This window comes from Bombus bifarius, unplaced genomic scaffold (assembly GCF_011952205.1).
Source record: "Bombus bifarius isolate JDL3187 unplaced genomic scaffold, Bbif_JDL3187 scf7180000008502, whole genome shotgun sequence".
Classification (NCBI taxonomy): Eukaryota; Metazoa; Arthropoda; class Insecta; order Hymenoptera; family Apidae; genus Bombus; species Bombus bifarius.
The window spans coordinates 14,132-33,922 of record NW_022884690.1 but is presented as its reverse complement, the minus strand read 5'-3'; the positions used below and the strand labels follow the sequence as shown (position 1 = coordinate 33,922).

At 37.7% G+C, this 19,791-nt stretch overlaps 1 protein-coding gene across 2 annotated transcripts; it reads right to left on the bottom strand.

The window, feature by feature from the left end:
• Positions 1-1,634: 1,634 nt before the first annotated feature.
• On the bottom strand, positions 1,635-18,518 carry LOC117213147 (putative fatty acyl-CoA reductase CG5065). 2 transcript variants are annotated; one of them, XM_033458497.1, is made up of 8 exons: positions 18,430-18,518; positions 3,831-4,093; positions 3,412-3,728; positions 3,065-3,312; positions 2,644-2,827; positions 2,196-2,381; positions 1,849-2,103; positions 1,635-1,777 (listed from the first exon to the last, which is right to left on the bottom strand). In XM_033458497.1, the coding sequence occupies exons 2-8, from the start codon at positions 4,074-4,076 to the stop codon at positions 1,699-1,701; spliced, it is 1,515 nt and encodes a 504-aa protein (XP_033314388.1). In that variant the 5' UTR covers positions 4,077-4,093; positions 18,430-18,518; the 3' UTR covers positions 1,635-1,698. The 2 variants fall into 2 exon arrangements, with proteins under 2 accessions (XP_033314388.1, XP_033314389.1); XM_033458498.1 differs by having other exon boundaries at positions 18,423-18,510.
• Between the last annotated feature and the right edge of the window lie 1,273 nt (positions 18,519-19,791).

Here is a 19,791-nt window from a genome sequence, read left to right as displayed (position 1 = left end):
AACTATAAAAATTCCAAGACCCCTGGTGGGTATTTAAGGCTATTGAGGGTACGCGCCAAGGATGTGCAGACATGTGGGTGCCATCCTGTCCGCGGTGTATGGTCTGCTCTCTGAGGTGAATTGACGTTGCGAGCGCATAGTTGTCACCAAGCAACGAGTTCTGGAAACGTCGATTTCCGTCCGTTATGTTATACACATAAAGAAGGTGGCATACGCGATCATAGGCGCGAAAGGTGGCGTGACCCGAGCGTAGTGGGGGTCGTCTCCCAGAGAAGACAAAGAAATGATCGAAGGGCAACCAGTGCCTTCCGAAGAGTCAAACGTTATACATCGAGAGGTCTGACGATCAATATTAAAGTCGCATAGTCTAACGAATTCATTGAGGGATATCGTAAAATCGGGTCCACTTTCTGTGACATATTTACTGTATTCATTGCTAAACAATCTGTGGTGTGTTCATCATATTATTGTTAAATATTGTCAAATATACTATTTTATCTTAACCTGTTAATACAGTGTTAAATTCATTGAACTACCCCTGTTATCTTAATCGAAACAGGGGAACGACTATTTCGCGGCGTCGATTAGTAGAATCGTAGCGAGAATTTACGCCTCTCGCTGACGCGTTTTCCTCACGACTGTCACGTAAAATAACAAAATAAAAAAAAGAAAACTTTATTTTTTTTCTAACAACAATCCACTTTACAATCCACTTCCGAACTCTAGGCGTGACTTTCTAAGACTGATTCTTATGATTTGACTTTCGATCGGATCCGATTACTTTCTTTTGTCATCCCCCAACATCCCCGCCGTCCATGCATTTGCTAGGCGTCCGCGACCGTTGCCACGTGCTCTTCCTTCTAGAACCTTCGGTAGAGGGACCGTTGGGATGTTGATGGTTCATTAGGCACTTCAGCGATACATCTTTATCTCCATCGTCAGTCCATCGGATTTGAAGTATGCCGGTCGTGACACGATCACGTCTCTCCGCGAGTGGTCGTAACAGATCACTTATATTGCGTTATTTACATACATACACATGAAATAAAACCCTACATCCTATGTATATCTAACTTAAATAGAAACCTATCTACTACTTATTATGTGAAATAATATTTTATCCAGCAGGAATGTGACATCTAGTTTCTATCTCGTTGATTGTATCATATATTCTAACGCCGACTGGTCAAAGAACAACAAGGTTTGTGAGCGAACTTGAGAACCAAAGTCAGCCTTTAAAACTAATGAAGGATTCATAGAAAAGTTTTACTTTAGAACTATTTTATTTTAAAGTATATTTATTTTAAAATAAATATATTTTATAAATAAATTTCTATCATCATTGTTTATTTCTCAGTAGATTTTTCAGTGGTAAATTATTATTATCAACGAACAGCTATCTCGTAACTTTTGTTTGGCGAAGGATGATAGAGGTTTCTGTCATTATAATATTGTCATTGCAGTGGAAAAATGTTCATAGTCAGTGAGCAGATGAATTGCTCACAGCTCAGAAATCATTTGCGTATAAATACATGCATTCTTATAAAAATTTTATAAAAAAAATCAAGCAATGTCATAAATGGATATATTTAGAAAGGAAACGAGTGAAAAGGCCAAATGAAAAGGCTGTTGAATCCCTTCTTCATAAAATTGAATTTGTATTCCTCTGGTTTAAACAGAAAAATAAGGTTCAAATAGTCAGTACACGACACGGTATATTATCCATAGTAAGATCGTTATACTGCACATTTTGGTGATCTGATGTATCCAGTACAACCTGAAATAACCGAAAATACATGTATTTATATTAATTCCTATTTTTTTATACGAAGATACTTTTATACGCACCTTGATAATCGTTGTCGGGCTGTTGACTTAAAGTCTTGTTTCAGAATAAACTTCCTAACTCCCATTTGGTAAATTGCAACATACTTCTCCCAATTCATAGCTCGTAAGTCTAGTTTGACCATATCGCCGTCGTTCAACATTTTCACTTTTCTCACTAAGTCAGAACAGTTATCCCTTTGGAAAGTCCATTCGTGCGTGGTGAAATATTTTACCGATGTGAACAGCTTGTTGCAATTTTTTAAAAGTTTCATCATTCTGAAATATCAGTTTTACTTTTATTATAGATGAAGACAGAGATTTCCCCAGAAACATTTTTTTCGTTGCATGAGAATCGATGGAACACTCACATTGGTTTACTACCTCGAAGTCTTAAAGAGATATCTATGACGACCGCAGGCAAAATACGCGGAATTACACACAGAACGTGGTAAATATACCTATTAGCTACAACTGAACATCCTGGGTACCATAGTGTATCGTTTAGTGGCATTTCTATGCTACATTTTACTATAGCATCTATCATCGGACCCCACCTTGTCAATTGAAACACTAACATTATTATTAATTACTAGAATTATACTTAAAGCAAAGTTTATTATCATACGAGTATCTCGGGAAATATTATGGAAATGACATAAATATTATATTGTATCGCCATTTTTCTAAACTAATGACATATTGAGTTCTCTATTTGCTTGCTCTTCTATTGTCCACGTTACTTAAATAATCTGAAACTTTTGGAATACTCTAACAACCGAACAACATTAGTTGAAAATTACTTGTAAGAAATATTACTTAAAAGGGCATGCGTTACTCGTGCAGTTGTATACTTTAACTTCATGATCACGATGTAGCGTGACATGCCATGCTGTACATATTATCATGTCGACTACGAAATCGACAGGCACTACATCCAATCTTGCCTCTCTTATACCTCGTATCGCTGTTGCACATCCTCTGCCGATTAGCACAATGGTACCTGGTAACATTAAATTGGTTTAGAAATTATTTGTGAATTTTGATTACCATAAATGTAGCGCTAAATAGATTGGTAAGAATTCTCGTAATTGTGAGTAGCAACAAATTTGAACTATAATAATGATGATCAAGTGGAGAGCCTCTCATTTATCCTCTCACAAACAAATCGATTAACTCCACTTTTAGGAAATGTAAGGAGTATTGAAAAATTACTGTCGGAAAATATCTATGAAAATACTTGTTAATGCAGAAATATTCTCTATCCAACCAGGACATGGTTCTTGCAAAGAGGCACCAACTATGCTTGGCCGTACTATCGCAACTGGCAGATCTTTGCACTTGCTTGCTACAATCTGCTCTGCTAAATTCTTACTAAATGCGTATGTATTTGGATAAGTTTTTAAAATCTCTTTTTCCATTAGGTTTATCGAATTTTTGTCGAATTGGTCGCTCATATCTATCACCTCTGAAGGTTTCAAGCTCGTACTGCAAAGTCGATAATAAGTGAACATATTATTCACGTTATAATTATGAATATAATATTCGTAAGTCATGGAACAACGTTTACGTATAACTTATTCTTACGTATAAACTTTTTCCCCAATCTCATGTAGATTAGCATTACTAAAAGCTGTGCTGACGTGGACGAAGCTAATTGGATGCTTTAGTTCGTTCCAAAGTTCGATGATACGATCTGTACCTTTCGTATTCACATTAACAGCCACGTGTAATGGCTCGTTGAATCTCACAGTGGCCGCGGCGTGAAACACTATATTTACTTCCTCAAGTAACAGATTTCTATGTTCTCGCGAAAGACCTAAATCTGGCAGACTCACGTCACCTTTCACGGGATAAACCTTGTTCAAAGCTGAAGGGCGTTTTGCTTTGATGGCATCGTAAATCTAAAGACGAAAAATTAGCAACTCAATTCCAGAAAAGAAAGTCAATCTATTTGGCTCCTGACTGCGTTAAATATTGAAAGGAACAAATATATATTTACGAACCGGATCATCTATGAGCTTCTTAAATCGTTGTTCTATCGTTTCGTTAGTTTTTGGACGAATTAGTATAAAAATGGCAGCGATGCGTGGACACATGCGGATCAGTTTTTCGAGGAGACCTTTTCCAACGAAACCGGTTGCTCCAGTCACAAGGATCCCACATCCGGCGTAGAATTCCTCGAGCGAATTCGTCTTATTCAGTCCTTCGTTTGTCCCATTTTCATTTGTTTCTCGATTGATTGTATCCATGTTTCAAGATCTTAACACTTGCAGTTCCAATAGTTGCCATAAATTGCCATTCCCGACAAACAGTAAGTGGATAAATGTGTTAAATAATATACCATATTGGTTACAGTTGAGATCTTTTCATATATATTACCTTCTACAGAAATATACGCAATTCAACAATTATTTCGCCTTGCATGAATGATTACAATTTTCATGTATAATATATGTAAAAAAAATTTACATCATCATGCTTATGTATGTTACGTTGCATTATTTGTTTTCGACTTGAACTTTACAATACCGAGCTTTTTATGGCACAAACAATAGTGTTATAAAGATATCATACGTTGAGTATTGTACACGCACATTTATATATAGTATAAAAGAGAAGAAAATTAATATAATCAACTAACAACAATTTGGTAAAATACTGAAAATAAAGTCCTTTTAACTCACAAATGTTTATGAAACGATGTTTATATTGTTATTCTAAGAGATATTTTGACGCAGCATCTGAATAATTAATAAGTATAATTATAAAGAATGTGATTAATATAACAAGAGAAATATATTTTATCACCATGTAGAGTATTTTGCTTAAATTTAATAAAATAATTGCGTAATAACATACTCTCTACTGCCCTCCTACCCTCTACTGCCATTTCATCGTTTCTTTTAAGTGTAATCAATATTATGTATGTACACTTCAGTTCATTTGCGTATATTTCAGTTTATTTATTAAAAACAAGGGATCTTACCAGTTAAAATGGAAAACGCCTGAAATATCTCGCATGGTTAATGTTGTCACCGCGGAGCGCATTTTCAATTTCCATAAACGCGAGAATCGAAACAAGTCCCAACAATAACTTGTGAAATATCGTCCCCAAACTCAATTTTTGACAAAAATTAACCGATGTCTCACGCAACTATCTCGCAAAGGCGAATGTTCCGATTACCTCTATTGACTGGTTGTAAATTATTGAAAAATCAAAATATCGAACCATTTTACTGCGTAAAATATAAAATACAAAATATTTGAGTATTCAAAAACTTCATTTAAACTATTGTAATAATTAAAGACCCGAATGATATTTTGGTATATATCATATTTATAATAATAAAATTGATAATAATGACATTAATGAAAGACACAATTCAATACAAAATAACAAGGAATCGTCTGTTACCTGATAATATTTCCACTGCGTATTGTTTACCAAAGATCGATCAAAAGTACACTTCACGATAGTGAATACCTACACGTCTTCCACAGTACTGTAACGATATTCCATTAATCGCTCCTCTAGATTCTTATATTATTATCAAGCCCACCCTACTACTGAAACTGGATAATGATATGCGTTAAAGAGTCGGTTAACTAATTCATCTCCCACATCTTTGGTGTTTATGAAAGTACAAAATATGCTGCTCAGCGTTAATTACATCAACCATGCGAGATATATTTTAGTTGTGTAACATTTTAAATGTCAAGATCCTTTGTATTTAGTAAAATAAACCGAAACATGCGCAGATGAAATGAAGTATACTAATCTAACATTGATTACATATGTATAAAAGATACCATGAAATGATAATGGAGAGATATGTACTACGCAATTATATTATTAAGTTCAAGTAAAATATCGTTCATCGTGATCACATACATTTTCCTTATTTTATTTATCACTTTCTTCATGAATATACTTGTCAATTATTTAGATGCTGTGTCAAAATATCTCTTCGAACATGACGAAACTGTACGGTTAATGAAGCAATTACTTTCATATGAAATTTCATTTATTCAAATACACATCAAGATTGATTGATAGTACCTTTCACACTAAATCTACCGACACTTCGTGTACATCTCTTCCTACCTTATCGGGTCAAAATGACCGGTGATTAAAGAAATAACAGTTTTTATGATTTAGTTTTGATAATGGTTAATTTATAACTCAATGTATATAAAATGATGAACTTTCAGAAAATTTCGTCCAAATTTGCTTTTGTTTAATTTCAATTCTAGACTTAAATAAAATTACACTTTTATTTATGTAGAGATATATCTTCTTCAACCTCGCTGCATTTTGTACAAATTATCTTATTATCGAATGTACATTTGCCGCATACATATTTCCCGCATCTTAAACTCATTTTCGTAATTTTGTAACATTTACAATTTTTTATTTGACAAGATATTGTAGTAATGAATCTGAACTTATTGATAGTATTATTACGTGGTTTTTTTGCCACAGTCTTTATACAAAGGTAACGTATGCACCAGGTTTATAACTACTTTGTGAATTCTCTATAAATGGGTCACCATACTGTAGATACCATTGCAAATTTATTGGCTTCATTCGCTCTTCATTATCAAATCGTATAAATCTTATCCTTTCAGCAAAGTCATTCCTGCTCATTGTTTTCGAAAAAATGCAGGCCCCCAAATTTCATTCCACAAATATGAGACATCTAAATTCTTTGCCTAATACGCACCGCGGGCATATAGCGGAACAATAAATGCATCTAGATTTGTTGCATCTAGCTCCCTCTTGGTCCCTAATACTCTAAATGCTTTTTCTTCCGTATATTTTATTATATGATTCCTTATACGGTGATCAGTGATAAAATAAAATGTCGTCCTTACTTGTCCTTTCATTATATGCCGTTTAGCATATCTCTAAAAATATTATGAACTGATGTCTTGGCAGGTTTGGGACTTGCATCTATTTCTTTCCAAGCTGTCCCATCGGGCCCAGTTTCGATACGTTGGTTCTCTACATCAGTCTCAGTCTCTACTGTTAACGATAATTTCTTTCCTTCTTGCTCTAAACGTGAACGATTAATAATAACATTGAACATTCATTCGCTTATAAATAACTTTTCATGTGTTTCCATGCTGTTTTCTCTTGCTGAAGTTTTTTGTTCATCGCACATTCAACATTCTTCTATGTCCGTTATTTTTTTTAATAATTTTTTTTGGAAACTCTTGACATTTTTAGGGTAAATATTTATCACAGAATAATGCAATGAAAGGAATACAAAATTGTTGTCAAATTATATATTCTCCTCCTTCTCCTTTTATGACAACTTTACACAAAACGCTCTGAGATGCTTGCTCTCAGTTTTAGAGATTAGAAGTTTAGATGTCGACTTATTGACTAACAAACTGAGATATATTCTGGTCGAAAGAGCAATAGCGTAAGAATATGGTCTGTGATGGCGATATTTAAGCGAAAATATCGATGAGTATTGGCCGTTCTCCACCAACGGTTCCTCGGGGGTGGAGTTGGGAAAAACCCACTTTTACCGTGTTTTAACGCAATGAACAATAACCCTAAGGAACTTCTTGACTTTTAAAATGTTTGTAATAATTGACCGTAAAAGATGCTAAATTTTATGGCGGTTCCTTAGGATTATTATGGGCCTAAGTTGATGCTTTGATACCTAGCGGCCATCTTGATCGAGGAATGGATTACAGTTTATGACAAGATTACGGGCGTAACAGTTGTTATTATTTGTTATTACTGATTTTGTTTGTCATCTGACGTGGAGATAGCCTTTCCTTTGTACTGATTGCATTTATTTTAAGAATAAATAAAATATTATATCGGCTGGTCAAATTGATCGCCCGCTGTAGGTAGGGCAGAATACAAGTTTTTCTTAGAAAAGAAAAAAGCAAACTAGAAGTAAATACCGAAAAATATTTTGTATGCATGTTTTAGGAAGCATGTTATGTCAGAAATTCTGAAACGATATGATAACGTTTAAATATGGCTAAATTTGTGTAGAAGTTTGAAAAAGGTCAATTTGACTAGCACTGGTAGGTTTAGTGTTAAACATTTATGGATTCTATATCTTGTTGGCTGCTAATTTACATAATACTTTTAACATAAACAACTGCAAAGAGTTACGTTCTTTTTGTACTTTGAGCCAATGAGGCCATTTCTCGAATACACGTGCGGTTCATCATTGAGAAGGCATCTCTTCATTACAATTTCATTTGCTGTTTTGCAGATAAACAAAATCATTACATCAGTATATCCGACGTCTTTAAATGTGACTTTTCCCAACACTATGTATATTTGTTAATTCTATTGCATTTACACCACTTTCGAGTTTTTGTTTTGTTTTGTTTCGATAGCTGGAGCACTATTAGTTTCATACTATTCACTGAACCGAATAAAGGAAAGAATACATTGTACATAAACGCTAATAAAATATGTGCAAAGTAGATATTTGAAACAGAAAATAGTATCATTTACTGCAAAATGTGATGTTCGGATAATAAATCGTTTTTACATTAAAATATTGCGATAATGGGTGCTCGGATTAAGGGCGGGGGGGAGTCTTTAATGGGGACTCAACTGTATACAGTGTTACGATCTGGTGTTGATCTTCGATGTAGGTAATTATTATGTATAATTCTACATGTCCAATCTGCTGTTTCTCGAATTATATCTAAATCAAAACGGTAGTTGCTGCCACCAGACATACTCGTTAAACTGTTTCGATTAATTCGAATTTCGTTCATTAATTTTTGAAACAAGGCGAACAACTGACTAGAATATTTTCAAAAACTTGTCGTACTATTTTGAATATACCAATATATCGTGTTCCTGATATGTCTACGACAACTGAGTAGAATAAATTCGAAAACTTGTCGTATCCAATTAAGCTCGGCAATATTTTTAGCTGTTTTTTTTGTACGTCATCCTCATGGACACTCCGCTGTTGCAATGATCGCGTAACAGCAGAGTAGTGTCGGACTCCTACCGACTAAAACTCAATGACCATCCTGCGCGTGTGACAGGAATGCTCCAGGAACCTCTTATGAAGTAACTTCCGTTGCACCCCCTTCACGCGGCCTCTTGTTCGAGGATATTTTTTTGATGATGAATAAAAAATATTTATTTGATGATGAATAAATTAAAAATTTTTTTGTGTCTCCGCATAACTCGCTCGCAGAGGAGGCGGAGAACCTCGAGTTTCTGTGGCTCGCTCAACTTCGCTTCTACGATCGCCGAGGGGGTCAATCTTTCACCTATGACGTGCCGCAGGGTGTAGCGGGACAGTTCCCACGCCGGACAAAGCTCCAGCGTGTGCTGCGCCGTGTCCCTGCCCTCTCCGCAGTGGTGGCAAATATCTGTCGTCTCCCGTCTGATTTTCCTCAGGAACTCGCCAAACACACCGTGTCCAGTGAGCACCTGGGTCATCCTGAACGTGAACGGGAGGCCGTGGCGGCTTCTCGATGCCTCCCAGTTTGGGAGAACCTCCTCCGCGCCTCGATGTTTGCCTCCCTCGTTGATCAACTGGGATCGCCACAGGTCCCACGTGTCTTCCTCGGCAGTTCCTAGGTCGCTTGGAGCCGCCTGCTCGGTCAGATCTTCTCCCGGATGTCATACTCTCCGACGGGCGTATCTCCTTTTGAGCGCCAGCGCCCGGAGCACTGGGGGGACGCGGCTTGAGCGGTCGCTGACGCGCGGGACACCGTCCGGTATCCCCTAATGTTTCTGATGGCGGTTACTCTGTGCAGCCTCCTCAGGAGCAGGATGTTGCGACGACTCGCCATCAGATCGTCCGCCCATACTGGGGCCCCGTACATCACTCGGGACCGAACGACGCCCTCGTAAAGTCGGCGCACCGCAGCTCCCGCCCCGCCGATATTCGGTAGCAGGCCGCACAAGGCATTGGCAGCCGCCGACACCTTCGGAATCAGGGAGTCGAAGTGCGGCTCGAACGTCCACTGGCTGTCGATGACGAGACCCAGATATTTCATCTGCGATACCATCCGGACGATTTCGCCTGCCATGTTTATGCATAGGCCGGGCGGTGGAGTCCCTCGCTTCTTCTTGTCGTAGAACCAGATGGCCTCCGACTTCGCAGGAGAAACCCTCAGGCCCAATCCACGCACAACACGGGTCGCGCAGGCCTTTACGATTTCGCCGATGTACAGAGTCTCGTGCCAATCACGCGCCCCGATCAGGACTTTAGATTCCAAACTGCTGTACCCTTGATGTTTTAATTCGTTAATATAACTGTATAGTTAGCGTTAACTAGCGTATCAATAGAATTGATAAATACAATTTCAATTTCGGATTAGCCGCTCTGTGCAAGAGTAATAGCTAGGGAAGGATTAAAGTTTTCTTGGAATATTAAATATTCTCAATATCTGCTTGATTGTTGACAATAATAGTCAATAAATAATTTTACTCCAGTAAATGTGGTGCAAGTCCGAAATCGAAAAGGAAAGTGTTACAATGTTTATCTTCTCACCTTGCTTATATGTGGTGTCGATCGCACTCTTGGACTACCGTACGAAGGTAGTGTAGTTGTTAGATGATTGACTATATTAATCGTTGACGATTGTTTTCATTTTAAATGCTTGGTTTTACTTCCTGACTTCCTTACTCAAAGACTATTGTAAAACAATTCACAGCTTCGTATTAACTCTCAACCAATTTTGTACTCGACTCAACTGACTCATACTGACTGAATGACTGAACCCTTAACAAATTTTTAACTGAGTGACGTCTTGATAACTGGAGTCTGGACAAATTTTTAACTCACTGACTACTGTCTCTAAGTGACTACACTTATTTATAGTACGGCTATGATGGGCTAATTGTTACGTGATTATTCAATGCTAGAGCGAAGTTTTGGTACGTGATTACTTTCTTTGGTTCTGTTGGTATCCTTCCAGAAATATTAGGGTTGCAGCTGATGTGATTTACGTGGAAGTATTATTCAAGTTTCCCATTTTCTTTAACTAGTCCTTGTTACCGCGTTCTTTTTGCAGTATTAGTTTCTGCCGATACTAGGTTGTACTCTGCTAAACACGTGGTTACCTTGCTGATGCCGGTACTTGATCCTTAGGCGTGAGCTGCTTATTGTACGGTGTATGGTCACAGGGAGAGCGGTACGTGACAGTGGACGTCTCATTGTTCCTTGTTTCTATTTCCATATTCTTATATTTTAAATTTGTTCAATAATGCCTTGGATTATTGATTTATTGCGATATAAATTGCTATCATAAATAAATAATTCAAAGAGGCGAGGAAAGAGGCAGAAATAGAGATAAGGATACAAACATTGAAAATTAAAAAGAACCAGAGGAGGATTTGATGGAAAGATTAAAATAGATAGAGCAGGGAGAAGAGTTAGAAGCAATAACATAATGCTTAAGGCAAATGATATGCCAATAGGTCGAAGGGAATGGTAAAAATAGCAATAAAACAAACCATGCAGGTGGAAACTGAAGACGTCGCGTTCTAGATAGGATGGGAAAGCAGAAGCAGCATGATAATAATACAATTAAGGAAATGGCAACAAAGAAAAGAAATGATGGTGAAGAAGAATAGGATGAAAAGGCAAGGAAGCAATTTACGTTAATAGAAAGTTAATAAATATTTCGAAAGATTGGGGCAAACCATAATCATACAGGTATGTAAAATAAAAACACAGAATAAAATCTGAAGAATACTAATAGTGTAGAGTAGAGATACGAAAAAACCGGCGGAGAAGATTTCAACGCAAGGATAAGAATGGGTGGTCCGTTATGAAGCAAGGAAAGAGGAAGAGGAAACGAGGAAGCCAAAGTATAAAATAAATGCACAGAAGGAACGAAACTGTTCGGATGAGAAATTCTGTACGGGAACATGGTAGGAAACGATGTAGGGGATTACAGTTTCATCGGCAAGAAGGACACTTGAGTAACCGATTATGTAATAATACAGCCAATGATAAAACACCAAGTTAGAAGAATCAGAACTAAAGATATAATAGAATCAGACCACTTACCGATGAGGGTGGAGAAATGTAGAACAACTAGCTCGAATATTCAAAGTGAAGAGCAGTGTACAAAAGGAAAGGTATGAATAACAGAAGGAATAGACTAGACTTCGAAAACGAGGAAACAAGCGAAATGATGGAAGAAATAATACGAAAATAAAAGAGGCGCCACTGAAAAGATTTGAGGTGTGTGTCCGTGATACTTCTAGATGTTGGTGTAGTTTACTTGCTTAAATTTTTGACAGTGTAGAATGTAAATATGAAAGAGGCAAAGAAAACAGAAGAGCGAAGGACCATAAGAACTTCCGTCATCCTGTTATCGATTAACGTTTAAGTCTCACTAGGAAGTAAGTATACGTACGAAGACGCGTATTTGGTTTCCATGTAGAACGTCATAAAAATCTTTCTGTTACAAGCCGACCTAATTGTCTCGCAAAACTTCCTCTCATTTATTCTGATAATTTTTGTACATGATCTTATAATAATAAGATTTTTAGATATTTTCTCTGTCTAGAAACAAAAATTAATAGATATATTTCTTTTTCTGAAGATAAGCCAGAAGCACATGTACCAACACTCCTCATTGCTGTGGTATACATTGGTTTTGTTTCTTCTAGAATTGGTTCCTCGTTATTAAAACAACGTAAAACATAATAACATAATAGATACTATACGAGTAAATATAATATTATCTATTATTTTTACAAAGTCAGTAACACACACATGGGGCACAGTGGGATATTGCAAGATATCGCAAGATATCGCAAGACATCGTATGAAATGTAAGGTATTGCTCAAGACATGGATACATTACGCAAAATTTGATCCCTAGTTTTAGTACATTCATGATGTACTCGATCGATCAATAAATATTTACCCACAGAGGCAGGTTTTTGTTTATCCTCTTGCTCTTTTATACCTCTCGTTGCTGTTTTTCTTGCTCTTTTCACTGAGCGTAATTTGTCATTTTGTGTTGTTCATAGGTTGCGTTGCGATTTTCTGAGGCAGAAGTACGTGCAAGTGTAAAATTCTATATTTTCTCTGTGATTACAAGATATCCTCTCTATATTCTACTTATATTTTTGTAGATGTTTTCTGTTTTAATGTTCATCCAAGTTGCTGCTATATTCAATAGATAACGTTGCACGTAACACAAAAAAGGTAAGTTCAGGTGATCCCCGGAATGAATTACGTGAAAAGACATTGCATGTCCTGCCTATTCTGTACTTTGTTTGTGTTGTCAGAGACGAAGTTTCCGCTCTGCTACCACAATCGAAACTTGACATGCGCCATCTATGAGTTGCTGTTAGAACTAGAGTTAAGTGTAAGCAATTAAACAGTGGGAGGTTCGTATAATCAGTCATTGCATGGTATGTTTTACATGAAAGATAATCATTTACGTACTATAGCACCATTCACATATAACAAATATTACAAATATAATTATTACTAAAATTTACTTATGTACGGCGTTTTCCATGGGCTTTAAATCTCTACAGGGCAATTACGGGCACAGTATTACTCTAAATCAAACATCAAATTAGCACACCATTCGTGATGAGCTAAAAATTTATGTCTACTTAAGAAGTCAATGGAAGGAATAAGGTATCATTAAAGTCGTTGCATCTACGAAGAGTCTACAGCTCTGCTTTCTGCCGAAAATAGCATCTACGTGATCTAATTTCAACGTTTAATTTTTTATTTAAATATTCTCAATATTCTCTACCTATACCATGACTTTGCACTGCTTGCGATTTAATTATTTAATGTAATTGTATTTTAAATGTGTTTTAGAGGCTTTCATTAAATGTTTTGTTAAACTGGTTAGTTAAATTAATACAAAGTGTCTAAAATTCAATTACATGTTTATTTATCGTTACAATTCCGTGTTATTTATTTTCATTTAATGCAACAATTAGGAATATTCATCAGTCTCTAATACAATTTATCATCGGTATATGACTAATTAATTTTATCACGGCTACATAAAGGAGTATCCTCGTATATACAGATACTCTTATAAAATTCAAATTATACCTAATAAAATTTCTATTCAGATAGTTGCGATAGCGCCGACGTAGCCTAGACCTTCGTAATCTAGATATAGACGAGGTTATGTCATGATGAAGCCGCAAAAATCCATCTCTACATAACAGGTAAACGAGCCAAGGTAAACTATGCAAATCAGGATTGAGAACACAGACTGTAAGTATTTATGACCAGCGAAGAACTATGTCGCATAAATGTACTTGTATTTGGTGACAACATATAACTACCCCCGGTAAAAGAACATTGTTGTTTCGTACAACTACAGTTGCGATTATTACAGTCACATTGCAGATATTAATTCTTGGTACCAATTTTCAATCTCCGAACTCGTCACGAATATAAGGCAGAAGGACCTATTAAATAATTTACGATTTGGCGATATAACAATTCCTCAATAAGAAATACTATGCGAGCGAAGGAGAATTCCTCTATTCTGCGAGTTTGTAGTTGGTGCAGCATTAAGAATATTCCCGACAGCAAAATTAATGGACGAAAATGATACAAAAATGAGATAGCATAATCACATTGTATACACATTACTTACTCAGTAAGACGAGTTTCGCTAGATATAGAAAAAGATCATTCAAGAATGTTATTTCTGCAAATGTGAATAAATGCAGCGGAATGTTGCATACAATAGCATTAGCTGAGAGATCACGAGTTATGTTACAACGAAACATGTCAACTCTCACCCTTGTAGGATAAGACGATGGAGAGGGATGGCAGTCAGACGACCTAGAGCCGTTCCACCGCCGTCCCAACGGATCACGACTGGAAGAAGTGGCAGCGCTAGGGGCAATGACACTCCCTAACGCCGAATTCAATAGTCAGGAATTAGTAGGAATTGCTAGAACAAGAGGACGCGTGAAGGGGGCGCAACAGAAGTTAATTCATAAGAGATTCCTGGAGCACTCCTGTCATACGCGTAGGATGGTCATCGTGGAGTTTTAGTCGGTAGGAGTGCGACACTACTCTACTGTTACGCAATTATTAGAACAGCAGAGTGTCCATGAAGATTTATCCACGTACAAAAAAGAAGGTTAAAACGTGTATAAATATTTATAAAAATTATATGCATCAATGTGTAATAATATGAATTTTGAAAGACAATTACATCCTGATATAAGACAACTATCCAAAACACAATAATACACGATACACAATGCTATAAAGTACAATGCTAATACACGAGCCATAATTCTGTATCATGTTTAGAAACGCATGAGAACAGTTCCGCAATATGTGCGTTATTGAAAACATATAACTACCTGAAACGAAAAATATCGATTCACCATATATCATCATAAAATCATTTAAAGACGGTTTCCTTTAAAAAATGGAAAAATATTTTAAGTGGAGTACTCAGCAATTTGATAAATTCAATGCCACGATAATTGCAAAACATAATGGTATCAAAACGAAACTTCACTAACAAGAAAAGATCCCGAATAAGCAGACTCAGATTTTAATAAAACTTAAGACTTGAAGAACAGCGCGAAATATTAAACACGTATCCTTTGTTAGTTGCGGTAAATCAAATTTATGAGGCGTAACCATCCTCTAAAGTTTAACCCTTAAAGGATTATCTCGGATACGGTTAAAAACAGACAAATATTTGTGAGTAAGAATTTCAACGTATTGAACGAAAATGCGACAGTTAATAAGAAATTTTCAAAATTGTTTGAAGAAATCACGCAGTAATATCTATTTGAAAAGTTGTGGTATCAATGCATATGACAAAGAAAAGTTGCATTTTTTATCACGAATGCTACTATGTATTATGCATATATATGTCGGGTTTACATTAGAATTAGGGTTAGGGGCGTGAAACGAATCTTCGTTTGGGTTACACGTTGTCATTATGCAATAGAGAAGACATTGATTAGTGCAAATACGATTATTATAGAACCGGACAAGTAACCGTGGTAGTTAGGTACTCGAGAAACTAATGACAATGATCCTAGGTTCAATAACGAATCCGCGGTCGACGGGATGATAGATGAACGTGCTCACAAAATTCACTGGTCGTAAGGGGTTACTCTTTTCGTCGATGAGATCGTGAGAGAGAATGACTTTCCCGTCCCGATGATGCCACAGAGGAAAACTATAATGGGGTGTGTCTAAGGACACGAGATCATCGGATTCGTCGAGAAAAGCCTTCGTTCAGAAAGTAAGGGAAATTGGCGTTGCTGCTGTGGCGGCACTTGACAGTAAACTTCCCAACAGTTTTCGTCGCGTGACGCACGACATAAAGACCCTATACCTGCGGACAAGATGATTGCCAGATGTCGATACATTCGTACCGAATATTTCCAGCTAGCCTAAGGACCGCTATAAATCTTAGGATTTATTTTAGCTAAGGTCCTCCAAAGAGACAAACAGTCTTTGTTTATCAGTCTCGAAGTCGACCACCTACCACGGGGACACACGAGAAATCCGCTATCTCTCACGTACGATGCTGCCCGCTAGCAACACCCTCTCAAGGGCAGCTAGCATCCTTTTCCAACGACCAACACGAATTAGCCAATAAACATTAACGTACATTTCCCTCACTTTCCGAACCAAAGCTTTTCTCAACGAATCCGATGCCCTCGCATCCTTAGACACATCCCAACGAGTGTTCCTCCGCAGCAGCATCGCGACAAAAAGTCAGTCTATTACCGCGAGTCAACATATCACGATCGTTATACTTACACGGTTCGAGCCGAATAATTATCTAAGCTCTCGACATCTCGTGCAATCATTGTCCGCACTCGCAGCGTATCTCGAATCGCAGCTATCCAAGCTCTATCTAATAACCGCGCATTCGCGAACCGAATATAATCGCGAATCCTGCGTCAAGTGTACTCATTGACATTAGAGTGAATAAACATTTATCGTTCAATAAATCTGAGTTTTCCTTCCGACCCTATCACGACATACCACCTCACTGCTAATTGGTCAATCTCCATATCGGTGGTTACAAAAAGATGCTAGCCGCCCTCGAGGGAAAGTAGCTAGTGGGAGACGTCATTCGTTGAAAAATATAGATCTCCCCTATCTTCCCGGAGTTGGGACAAAGACTGTTTGTCTGTTTGACGGACTTTAGGTAACTAGATCTTAGTGTTTATAACGGCCCTCGAGCAGCCGATCACGTACTGTGGAGACGCGTCGGCATCTGGTAACCATCATACCCGAAGAATAGGATCTGCGTGTGGCGAGCCGCGGGACAGAAACTGTTGGAATGTTCACTGTCGGGTGCCGCTACAAATATTTCTTTTAAGGAGAGTTATTGATTACTCCATACCTTTGTTAGACAAAGCGTTCATCCCGTGACCGCGGCTACGTTCGGCGACTGGCTGTCGCCTCGAGCCCAAGCTCATTATCGCAAATCGCGATCAAATAAAATCGGATCGAATGACGACAATTCTTTAATTACGCCTATGATAGAATCTAGATTACGGTGTTAAGGGATTTTCCCGAAGTTCCAGAGGGAAGGCTCTGATGTCCTTTCAACTCCGACATATATTTCAGTTCATTTGCATTTGCTTCAATTTATTTTACTACAAACAATGGATTCTTACCATTTAAAATATAATATGACAAGTATCTCGTATGTTTAATGTATTCACCGCGGAGCGTATTTTCACCTTTCATAAACACGAAAGATCGAAGACAGTCCTAACAATAATATGAAAAACCATTCTTAAACTCAACTTTTGCCAACAAATATCCGGAGGTTCATGCAACTATCACACGAAGGCGAATGTTTCGATCAACTCTAATGAGTGGTTGTATATAACCGAATAACCACAATAATGAACCATTTTTACTGTGTAAAATGTAAAATGCAAAATAAATATTCTAAAATTCAAAAATTTCATTTAAGCTATTGCAGTAAATTACCTGCTTCGACCGTTCGCGGAGAGACGCGATCGCGAGATAGCACGTCAACGAGAGTTGTAAGTTCCCGTTACGATTAAATAATCGACGCCACGAACTGATCGATCCCCTTATTTCGATTATGATAATAAGGGTAGTTCAATGAAATTCCACAGAATTAACACAAATAAATTAATGTTTATTTCAACAACTTATTAACTAGAAAGATATAAATGGAACAAAAAAAATGTAACTGCGTTTTGGTTGATAAGTAATGCGCGATATATGAGATGTGTTGACGGTTCGACTTCTCGAAAAGTTCCGAACACCTTTCGATTTTTTTTGTTTTTTCTGGAAGGCGACCCCCACTACGTTCGGATCACGCCACATTCTTTTACGCGAGGTAAAATAACGGCCAGGAGTCGACGTTTCTGGAAGTCGCCCTGCTTAATGAACCATGCGCTTGCCACTACAATGTTTGTTTGCCGGGCAGACGCGACCATCCGTCTGCGACATTATAGTGCCGCGATCGACAGTTGAGAATATGAACTATGGTAAGCCGCATGGCGTAACATTACCTGATAATATTTTTGATATATATGACATTTTTAATGATGAAAACAATTAATAGACGACACAATTGAACACAGAATAACAAGGAATCACCTGTTACCTGCTGCTACTTCCACTGCGTATTCTTTACCAAAGATCGTACAGTAATCCGTTTTCACGACAGTAGATCCCGATAAGTCTATCACTGTACTGTAACGATATTCGATGTGTCGCTCCTCTAGATACTCATGCTTTTAATAACACCACCCTACTACTGAAACTGTATAACGTCATACATGAATGATTCGATTAACATTTTTATCTCCAGAACCAAGCAAAAAATACATTTAAACATTTCAATTTTAATGACATTCTCATTACATATAACATTTTCTTAGTTAAGATGATGTCGAAAATATTTGAATTGTAAATTCCATTTCATATTACGAAGTACCTATTCCGCCGAGTTTAAGTAACACACCATCAGTGTGAAACGTATTCATGTAATGCTGTAACAAAAATAAAAATTATGGTACAACATCGTTTAGTAAGAAATTCTTAGGAAATGGAAAATGTATACATATTCCTACAAGTCCCCAAAATAATATCAAAAAAAATTCGGTACATTTTCTTATTGTGAAAATATTAATAAGTACCTAGCTTATGATAAAAATATATGTGAGGTGGGATAGTGATAGGTGCGTAAGGAACTACTCTTGGTGTTTTTAACGAATAACAATTTATTATAACTAATCAACAATCAGAGTTAACAAATAATACTCAACAATAACACTTAACGGACAACAGGCAACAACTAACAAATAACGATAGGCACCGAGATGTCGTTCGTCGCGTTGCTATCGAAAGGGACCGAGGAGTTACACTTCTAATGACGCAAGCCAGACTGACTATGCTTTTTGTTTTTCTTCGCGCAGATCCTTCCCTTCGTAGCCCATCGATATCCCCACTCGCGTGCATTCATAAGATGTGCCGCCTGGGCTGGCACCAGTATGCTCTTTCGAGAATTCGGCGGAAAGAGTGTGAGGATATCGATGACAGATTGGGCACATCGGTGTTGCGCTTTGGTGGCGTCGCGCTTTGTATCCGGAGCCGTTGAAAAGTTGCGTGGCCCGTGCCGCCACATATGTATAATATATATTCGTGCAGTTAGTACTTCCTAGGTTAAAAGGTGTATGAAGACATGACCGAGCAGGCGACCCCAAACGACCTAGGAACCGCCGAGGAGGACGCGTGGGACTAGTGGCGAACCCAGCTGATCAACGAGGGAGTCGAACATCGAGTCGTGGAGGCGGTTGTCCCAAACTGGGAGACATGGAGAAGCCGCCGGGGCCTCCCGCTGACCTACAGGATGACCCAGGTGCTCACTGGACACAGCGTGTTCGGCGAGTACCTGAGAAAAATCGGACGGGTGACGACAGACATCTACCACCACTGCGGAGAGGGCAGGCACACAGCGCAGCAC

What these genes read in the sequence shown, in the direction of transcription:
- LOC117213147 (XM_033458497.1), bottom strand. Translation starts at nt 4,076, where the DNA reads ATGGATACAATCAATCGAGAAACAAATGAAAATGGGACAAACGAAGGA. An exon ending in CTTCGAGGTAGTAAACCAAT is followed by an intron (nt 2,104 to 2,195) that starts GTGAGTGTTCCA and finishes CTGATATTTCAG; the next exon opens with AATGATGAAACTTTTAAAAA. An exon ending in GCCCGACAACGATTATCAAG is followed by an intron (nt 1,778 to 1,848) that starts GTGCGTATAAAA and finishes CGGTTATTTCAG; the next exon opens with GTTGTACTGGATACATCAGA.